Source organism: Palaemon carinicauda, chromosome 22 (assembly GCF_036898095.1).
Source record: "Palaemon carinicauda isolate YSFRI2023 chromosome 22, ASM3689809v2, whole genome shotgun sequence".
NCBI lineage: Eukaryota > Metazoa > Arthropoda > Malacostraca > Decapoda > Palaemonidae > Palaemon > Palaemon carinicauda.
The window spans coordinates 6,017,750-6,027,749 of NC_090746.1; the positions used below are offsets into that span (position 1 = coordinate 6,017,750).

The 10,000-nt window shown below is 36.0% G+C and overlaps 1 protein-coding gene across 1 annotated transcript in view; it reads left to right on the forward strand.

Moving 5' to 3' along the window:
* The window catches only part of LOC137616752 (spectrin beta chain-like), a 123,365-nt gene that overhangs the window by 101,315 nt on the left and 12,050 nt on the right, over nt 1-10,000 (forward strand). Inside the window, exons 8-10 of the mRNA XM_068346753.1 lie at nt 6,834-6,892; nt 7,167-7,261; nt 9,364-9,542. Of these exons, the coding sequence (XP_068202854.1) occupies nt 6,834-6,892; nt 7,167-7,261; nt 9,364-9,542 (333 nt within the window). The remainder of the gene's footprint in view (nt 1-6,833; nt 6,893-7,166; nt 7,262-9,363; nt 9,543-10,000) is intronic.

The window sequence follows — 10,000 nt, forward strand, 5'->3', positions numbered from 1 at the left end:
AAATGTCCTAGATCTAGTATTTGTGAATGAGGTGAATTATGTTAAAGAAATAATAGTGTATAACACGGGAATTTCAGACCACAATGTCATAGAATTGATAGTTCATTCCAAAGCAAGTGATCACAGAATTAATAAAAACACAAAACTTTGGGAAGGATATGGAAAATATAACTTTTACAGTAAGAATATAAAATGGTCAGAAATAAATGAAGAACTGGATAAAGAATGGAAAAATGTATTTATAAGTGATAATATACAGGTAAATACGGATATACTGTACAAAATACTGGAGAAAATTGTTGAAAAATATGTACCGAAAAAAAACAATAAACAAAAGACGTGCATACCAAGAGACAGAAGGATCTTATTTCAGAAAATTAAAAAGTGGAAGAAAAATCTTGCAAAAGAAAAAAATGTGTGGAAAATGAGGGAAATAAAATGTAAGATAGAAAATGCAGAACAAAAGATTATACAGTCGAAAGAAAATGAAAAAAGGGACTTAGAAGAAAGGGCACTTCAAAATATAAAAAGAAACCCCAAAGTACTTTACTCCTATGCAAAAAAGATGAATAAAAGGAGAATAGAAATAGGCCCTCTAAGAATTGAAGGACGGCTAACGAATGAAAAAAAAGGAAATATGCAACATATTAGCAGAAAAATATAAGAGTGAGTTCACGCCAAGAATTGCGAATGAGAATAATGAAACAGAAATGAGAGAAGAAAATGTTGAATATCTAACGGATATAGATATTAATGAAGCAGATATTGTCACGGCTATAAACGAAATTAAAAATGGATCGGCAGCCGGACCAGATGGAGTTCCAGCGATTTTGTTAAAAAAAACTGCAAACACTATCGCGAAGCCACTTGCAATACTGCTAAGACAGAGTATAGATATGAGCGAGATATATGTTAAACATAAATTAGCTTATATAACCCCTATCTTCAAAAGTGGATCAAGACTAGAGGCAAGCAATTATAGACCTGTTAGTCTAACATCACATATTATGAAAGTGTATGAGAGGGTAATAAAAAAGAAAATAATGAACCATTTGGTCAAAAATAATTTGTTTAATATGGGTCAACACGGTTTCGTACCTGGAAAAAGTACACAGACCCAACTGATAGCTCACTATGAAAACATATACAATAATATGATATATGAAAAAGACACAGATGTGATCTATCTAGATTTTGCAAAAGCCTTTGACAAGGTAGACCATAACATATTGGAGAAAAAAATGAGGAAAGCATAATATTGTGGGAAAGATAGGAAAATGGGTAAAAGAATTCCTGCAAAACAGAAAACAGATAGTGGTTGCAAATGACGAGAAATCAGATGAAGCCCAGGTAATATCTGGTGTGCCCCAAGGTACGGTATTAGCTGCACTGCTATTTGTTATTATGATCTCAGACATAGACTGTGATGTTGAAAACTCCGTAGTGAGAAGTTTCGCCGATGACACAAGAATAAGTAGAGAAATTACTTGTGATGAAGATAGGAACTCACTACAAAGAGATCTAAACAAAATATATGAATGGGCGGAGATAAATAGGATGGTATTTAACTCCGATAAATTTGAATCAATAAATTATGGAAACAGAGAAGGAATGGTGTATGCATACAAGGGACCTAATAATGAGACAATCACAAACAAGGAAGCAATTAAAGACCTTGGTGTAATTTTAAATAGGAATATGTTATGCAACGACCAAATAGCAACACTGTTGGCTAAATGTAAAGCAAAAATGGGAATGTTATTCAGACACTTTAAAACAAGAAAAGCTGAACACATGATTATGCTTTACAAAACTTATGTGCGTAGTACACTCGAGTACTGCAATGTGATATGGTACCCACACTACCAAAAGGATATTGCGCAAATAGAGAGTGTACAAAGGTCCTATACTGCTAGAATAGAAGAAGTTAAGGACCTTGATTACTGGGAAAGACTGCAATTTTTAAAACTATACAGTCTAGAAAGGAGAAGAGAACGCTACATGATAATACAAGCATGGAAGCAAATAGAAGGAATTGCTGAAAACATCATGGAGCTTAAAGTATCAGAAAGAGCAAGCCGAGGTAGATTAATAGTGCCAAAAAGCATCCAGGTAAACTGAGAAAGGCGCAAAGGACATTAATCCACAACGCACCAGCATCGATAATGCAGCGACTATTTAATGTGCTGCCAGCTCATCTAAGAAACATATCAGGAGTGAGCGTAGATGCGTTTAAAAATCAGCTCGATAAATACCTAAGATGCATCCCAGACCATCCAAGACTGGAAGATGCAAAATACACTGGAAGATGTATTAGCAACTCTCTGGTGGATATACGAGGTGCCTCACACTGAGGGACCTGGGGGAACCCAAACAAAAAATAAGGCAATAAGGTAAGGTAAGGCTCTCTCTCATTTCTGGGACATGTCTAAATCAAAGACGTCTTTTCAAATCCTCTCTCTCTCTCTCTCTCTCTCTCTCTCTCTCATTTCTGGACATGTCTCTAAATCAAAGACGTCTTTTCAAATCCTCTCTCTCTCTCTCTCTCTCTCTCTCTCTCATCTCTGGGACATGCCTCCAAATCAAAGACGTCTTTTCAAATCCTCTCTCTCTCTCTCTCTCTCTCTCTCTCTCTCAATTCTGGGACATCTCCAAATCAAAGACATCTTTTCAATCCCCTCTCTCTCTCTCTCTCTCTCTCTCTCTCATTTCTGGGACATCTCCAAATCAAAGACGTCTTTTCAAATGCTCTCTCTCTCTCTCTCTCTCTCTCTCTCTCTCATTTCTGGGACATGTCTCTAAATCAAAGACGTCTTTTCAAATCCTCTCTCTCTCTCTCTCTCTCTCTCTCTCATTCTGGGACATGTCTCTAAATCAAAGACGTCTTTTCAATCCTCTCTCTCTCTCTCTCTCTCTCTCTCATCTCTGGGACATGCCTCCAAATCAAAGACGTCTTTTCAAATCCTCTCTCTCTCTCTCTCTCTCTCTCTCTCTCATTTCTGGGACATCTCCAAATCAAAGACGTCTGTTCAAATCCTCTCTCTCTCTCTCCTCTCTCTCTCTCTCACATTTCTGGGACATCTCCAAATCAAAGACGTCTTTTCAAATCCTCTCTCTCTCTCTCTCTCTCTCTCTCTCTGTTTCATTGCAGAAACATGCCTCCTAATCAAAGACGTCAAAAACTTAGTCTACTTCATTTCTCTCTCTCTCTCTCTCTCTCTCTCTCTCTCTCTCTCTCAACTATTTGACCCTATTTTCCTGTTTGATTCATACACAGAACATAATTGTCAAATTTCATGATCATATCATAATTTGCACTAAGGTTAATTTTTAGCAAAACTACAAAACAAGGACACGTCTGGTGGCCATCTTGAGAAAATGGCCGCCATGTTGAACGTTTTTCGTGACTAGCACCTTTTTTTCTGAAAAAAAAAGTGACCTATTAGCAACAATCGTGCCAATTTTCATGCTTAAATCACAAAATCTGCCTTAACCTGCTCCACTGTATCACTCCCACTTTAGTATTCATATTTGGAAGCTGAAAAGGATATTCATTGGTTAAATTTCTACTTCAATGAAAGAGAAGTACATTTTTCGACCGCCCCACTATTATTCTCATTTAAGGTAGACATGTTATAGGCGTCATATAAGTATTAGATCCTCTAGGTCCTCTAGGATCATTTTTGAAATTACGCTTATACATTCTTTGGAAAGGTCTAAGACGTCTTTCTTTCTCTTTCTCCAGTAACGGGACCACATCGAATATGTGACGTTCCTTACTTTTATTATTATTATTATTATTATTATTATTATTATTATTATTTGCTAAGCTACAATCCTACTTGGAAAAGTAGGATGCTATAAGCCAAGGGGCTCCAACAGGGAAAATTAGCCCAGTGAGGAAAAGAAATAAGAAAATGGATAAACTACGAGTAACGAAAAATTAAAATATCTTAAGAAGAATAACAATATTTTAAATTACCAAAGGCTTATGAGACATTCTGGACAGTTTGCTGACTATGCCTTTGTTATAAGATGGATGAAACATTCAGTTATAGTTCAGGTTCCTCATACAATTGAATCCTTGATGATTATTGTCCATCTATGGAACATCACTTATCTTCTACCGCTTTCAGTCTGTTATTCATTGCTATCTGGTGATCTTTTCGTAGTATACTCCTCTATGCAATTTTGCCCTTTAGAAAAATATTTTTCTCTAAATTTTCTACTATTGAGCTTACTCTTCACAAATTGATCCCTGGTTTTAATGAAACTGAATTATATCTTCGTTGTTCACAATATTCATCAGCTAAACACCTACTGGATAATGTATATGCTATCCATATGCCATTTGGTTCATGATTCTTCACACTTTTTTCCAATAAGTTTTTTTCAGTTCATACTTTTGCCCCTCCGTATTCTTTTTTTTTTTTTTTTTTACTCACTTCTACAGTATAGTTGCCGCAAAGATTCCGGGCGAAATAAGCCATACCCTTGATGACGTCATAGCCATTCATGTTGTGTCCCACGTTAACAGGTTACAATACATCCCTTTACAAATGTCAAACTATACAAAATTAAAATCCCCTACAAATCTCAAACTATACCAACTTAAACAAACCTATAATCAATTTAAGGGGATATGTTGTGACCACTGTTAACGTAGGAGACACCAATATTGGCTATGACGTCATCAGAGGGAGGGGCTTATTTTGCCGGAAATAACTGCAACGTTAGTCATCCAATCTAGATTCGATCTTCCTTCATACATCAATTCTAATCTTGAGATAACTCCTGGAATGTGATGTTTACTTATTTCTCTGTGAATTATTTCATTCTATCGCTTTATGTTTCTGTTTTGATGACATTGTTCAATTCCTCTATCCAAACATTATTCATTGCTATGGTTATTTCAAACTTATATTTAAAAGGTTAAGGTCAAATCTGTTGAAATATGTTTTCTTAAGGCATGAAGCTGATATCGTATTTGGACGACTTCTTCCTCTTCGATTACAGTTTATTAGAAACCATCTGATTAAGCAATAATCCCACTTGTTTTTCTTGCAAGGAAAAGTTCATATTTGACGTTTCTATTAGTAACGCTTTTTCAAGCGTTGAATAGAACAGAGAAAAAAAAGTGTTTTTCTTCCTCTGCGGTGAAAGTACACTCGCCAGCCCATCACTTCCCAAAGTAGTAAAGCACTCTGAGAGTACAGACCTGCGCCATGACAGCTTATTTCTTGAAACTAGCTTGCCTTACCCAGAATCAATATAGATCGTAGGCGTTCTCTTCCGTCGACCTTTTCCTCGACCTTGACTTGACCTTTGACCTAGGACTTTCAAAATTGAATCACTTCCACATCTCAACAAAACAATTAATCACTGAGAGTTTCACTACTCTACGAATATAATTGTGGCCAGGAAGTAGTTCACAAACAAACAAACAGACAAATGGACAAACAAACAAACGGGCGAAAACATAACCTCCTTCCAACTTCGTTGGCGGAGATAATTACTATGTAGAATTCAGAAATACTCTAGTTTCTCTAAAAAATCTCACCTGATTCCATTTCTCATGAGTCCTCCAATCATCTCTCATTGCACCTTATTACCTCCGCCAACGAAGTTGGAAGGAGGTTATGTTTTACCCCCTGTTTGTGCGTCTGGTTGTTTGTTTGTTTGTAAACAGCTTTCTGGCCACAATTTTAATCGTAGAGTAATGAAACTTACAGGATTAACTGTTTATATAAAAAGCTGGAAATGGTTAAATTTTGTATGTTCACGGTCATAGGTAAAGGTCACGGTCAAGCAAAATGTCCAATTCAAGTCATCAGCCATAAGTTTAGACATCATGGTCACAGAGACTTCAAACTTGGTTCAAATTTGAGTGTACGAAAATCCACGCCCATCAATACATGTTAAGGTCAAAGGTCTAGGTCAAGGTCGAGCAAAAGGTCGAGAAATAAGCTGCCTCGGCGGATGTTTGCGCTCTACTGAGTGCCCCTCTAGTTCATTTTTGTTACTGACCTCCCTCTTTCACGTTTCACGATAAGCTGACCTCTTTATTCAACTCCTTTTACTATAGGGTAATTTCATATATCGATGTGACGTCAATTAAGCACATTATTTGCGTGTTTATAATATAGAAGACTATATAAATTTCTTTAAAGTTCGTCTTCACTAAATTATAATTTGCCATGAAACCCCCTTTCAATCATAATAATAATAATAATAATAATAATAATAATAATAATAATAATAATAATTATTATTATCATTATTATTATTATTATTATTATTATTATTATTATTATTGTTGTTGTTGTTGTTGTTGTTATCCTTATTATTATCATTATTTTCTAAGCTACAACCCTAGTTGGAAAAGCAGGATGTTATTAGCCCCCAAGGGCTCCAACAGGGAAAATAGCCCAATGAGAAGAAATAAAGAAATAAACTACAAGAGAAGTAATTAACAATTAAAATCAAATATTTTAAGAACGGTGACAAAATTAAAATAAATATCTCATATATACACTATGAATAACTTAAAAAACAATGGAAAGATAAATAAGATATAATAGTATGACCAAGTGTACCCTCAAGCAAGAGAGCTCTAACCCAAGATACTGGAAGGCCATGGTACAGAGGCTATGGCACTTCCCAAGACTAGAGAACAACGGATTGACTTGGAGTGTCCTTCTCCTAGAAGAGCTGCTTACTATAGCTTAGGAGTCGAAAGTAGCATTTGTGCTGATTGTGACACCCATGTTAATGGCAGAAACCCCAAAAGCAATAATAGTAATTCAAAATGCTTCAGGCATTTTCGATTTTAGTAGTAGTAGCAGTAGCAAAAGTAGTAGTAGTAGTAATAGTAGTATTAATAGTAGTAGAAGTAGTAGTAGTGGTAATAATAGTAGTAGAAGTAGTAGTAGTGGTAATAATAGTAGTAAGAGTAATAGTAGTAGTAGTAGCAAAAGAAGTAGCAGTAGTAGTAGTAGTTGTAGTTGTTATAATAGTAGTAGTGGTAGTAGTAGTAGTAGTGGTGATAGTAGCCTTAGTAGTTGTAGTAGTAGCAATAGAATAACTCTGGTCATCTACAGTAGAGTCTCTTCTAACCTTACCAAGAGGGAAGTAGCCAGTGATATAATCCCCTTCCTGTGTTACAGACATTGCAACGAGTCACCCTGATGAGAAGAGCATCCTGACTTACTTAGCATCTCTATACCAGAGTCTGGGCCACTTGAAGAAGCCGGATGTAAAGGTATGAACAAGATTAGCTTGGTATTTTATTGATTAAGTAGAAAATAACTTTGGAGGGTGTTAGAGATTAATGGGACTATAATCAATTCTTTTTAGCGAGGCAGATTTGCACCGACTTGTAGGGGTGCCCTTTTAGCTTGGAAAAGTTTCCTGATCGCTGATTGGTTGGACGAGATAATTCTAACCAATCAGATATCAGGAAACTTTTCCGAGCTAAAAGGGCACCCCCAGTGCAAATGCGCCTCATTAAAAAAAAATGAGTAGAGTAACGGTTGTCTGTTACCGAATCTTGTCTCCATGATTTTATCAGATTTATCATTGGATAGGCCTAAACATTTAAACACAACAATCATGCTGCAATACTTATATTATTGTATATCATAAGTTTAAAAACAAACACGTAATTACAATATACATATCCTATTAAAAACCTATTTTCTTCCGAGCACATGGAGTGTAATTATCAAATATTTTTCATTTCCTATTGATTCGTCAGAAATCGATCCTAGATGATTTTCTAACCAATAATTGACCTTCGAAAATCCCCTTATTTCCCTCATTCTCGTAGCTGAATATTACTTCATTTGCATATTTCCTCTTTTAAGCGAGAATTTTGCCAATACTCTCAAGTCAATGTGAGTTTCACTTATTTTCTATTCATATCGAGGTCCATTTGCACCATCTGGATATTCATTACAACTCTTTGATCATGATTGTAAAAATTCATATGAAAATGTAGTGTAGTTACACTGTTAAAAGAAACCATAATTTCAGTCGGAAATTCTTTGTAAAAATATATACGGTTCTCAGCCATATTTCAGTAAAATACAGGCGACCGTCATTTTTACCCTACTTTGTTATTATCTTTTACCGGTTGGTGACCGTAATATCACTCCTTTACGTGAATATATCCGTTTTGAAGGTAAATGCCTGGCAACATTTATTCCAGAATTTTTACCATTTTGAGGCAAATTTTTAACATTGTAAGATATTTCATCATACCCTGGAGAATGAAAGTTATAACATTTTAATAAAAAGGAATATGAAAATATGCAACGTGATTACTGTTATCCATGAACTTCTACAGATATCCTAAAAAAACTTCATAGCAAGTAAAGATCCCACCATTACATGATGTCTGTTTTCCAAGGAGAATATTCAATATGTATTCCTCGGCTTAATGCTATCTTGTTCTTCCTATATAGTGATTTCAATTGTAAAACTTATTCCAAGATTTAATATGTAACTATTAACATCGAGAAATCTATGATTAAAAAATAACTGAATTAATTGTTTTAAAACATCCATGTCACTCTTCATAGGATCTGCTTCGATTTTTATTATATATACGAATTAAATTATGTATTTTTTTTAATGGTTTAAAGGCTGCTCATGAATGGCAGAGGCAAAGGACAGTGACATTGCCCTACCAAGCAGGACAATGCCCTAGAGACTGACCATATTATACATAATATGATCATCATCCAAGCCTTCTCTCCACCCAAGCTAGGACCAAGGAGAGCCATGCAATGGCTGTTGATGACTCAGCAGATAGACCTATAGGTTCCCTCAAACCCCCCATCCTTAGCTCACAAGGAGGATGAGGTTGCAGCGACCAAAGGAACTAACGAGTTTGAGCGGGACTCGAACTTCATCATGTTTCATGCCTATTCTTCGTTTGGATTAGTAACGTCTGCCTGGTGATCGCCAGACAGGGGTTCGAGTCATGCTCAGATTCGTTAGTTCCTTTAGTTTCTGCAACTTTACCATCTTTGTGAACTAAGGATGGGCGGTTTGGGGTACCCTATGGGTCTACCTGCTGAGTCATCAGTAGCCATTGCCTGGCCCTCCCATTGTCCTAGCTAGGGTGGAGAGTGGGCTTGGGCGCTGATCATATGAAATATGGTCACTCTCTAGTGCATTGCCCTGCTATCTAGTGCAATGGTACTATCCCTTGCCTCTGCCATTCATGAGCAGTCTTTAAAACCTTTAAAAAATAAAAATATCTATATAGATATTGATAAGATTTGTTTGCATTACTAAATCAGTCACAGATCTTTATAAAAGTGAATTCTTCAATATTTTTTTTTCCTCTGAACACAGCTCATGAAAAGCAACGACGCCATTAAGACCAGATATGATACTCTAGCGAGTGAACTGATGAAGTGGATTTTGGCTCAAATTTCTCAGCTGGAAACTCGGCAATTTCCAGACTCGATGGAAGGAATCCTTCAGCTGAAGCGAGATTTTGCCTTATATATGGTAAAGGAAAAGCCTCCGAGGTAAGACCCTGGGTGTCTAAAGTCAATGAAAAAAAAAGAAAATTAAAGACAGTTTTAGAAAATGATAATCAATGAAAATGGCTGAACTTAGTATGTTGCTCCCATGATTCCTATTACATCCTTTATTACCTCCGACAACGAAGTTGGAAGGAGGTAATGAAACTTACTATGAATACCTGTTTTGTAAAAAGGTGAAACTATTAAATTTTGGAAAGTCAAGGTCAAAGGTCAAGGTTATGGTCAAGCAAAATTTCCAATTCACGTAATCAAACATAAGTTTGAACATCTTTGTCACAGAGACTTCAAACTTGGTTCATATCTGAGTGCATGAAAATACAAGCCAATTAATACATGTTAAGGTCAAAGTTTAAGGTCAAGGTCGGGCAAAAGGTCTAGAAATAAGCTGCCACGGCGAAGGTCTGCGCTCTTCAGAGCGCCCCTTTAGTTTAATTATTTAG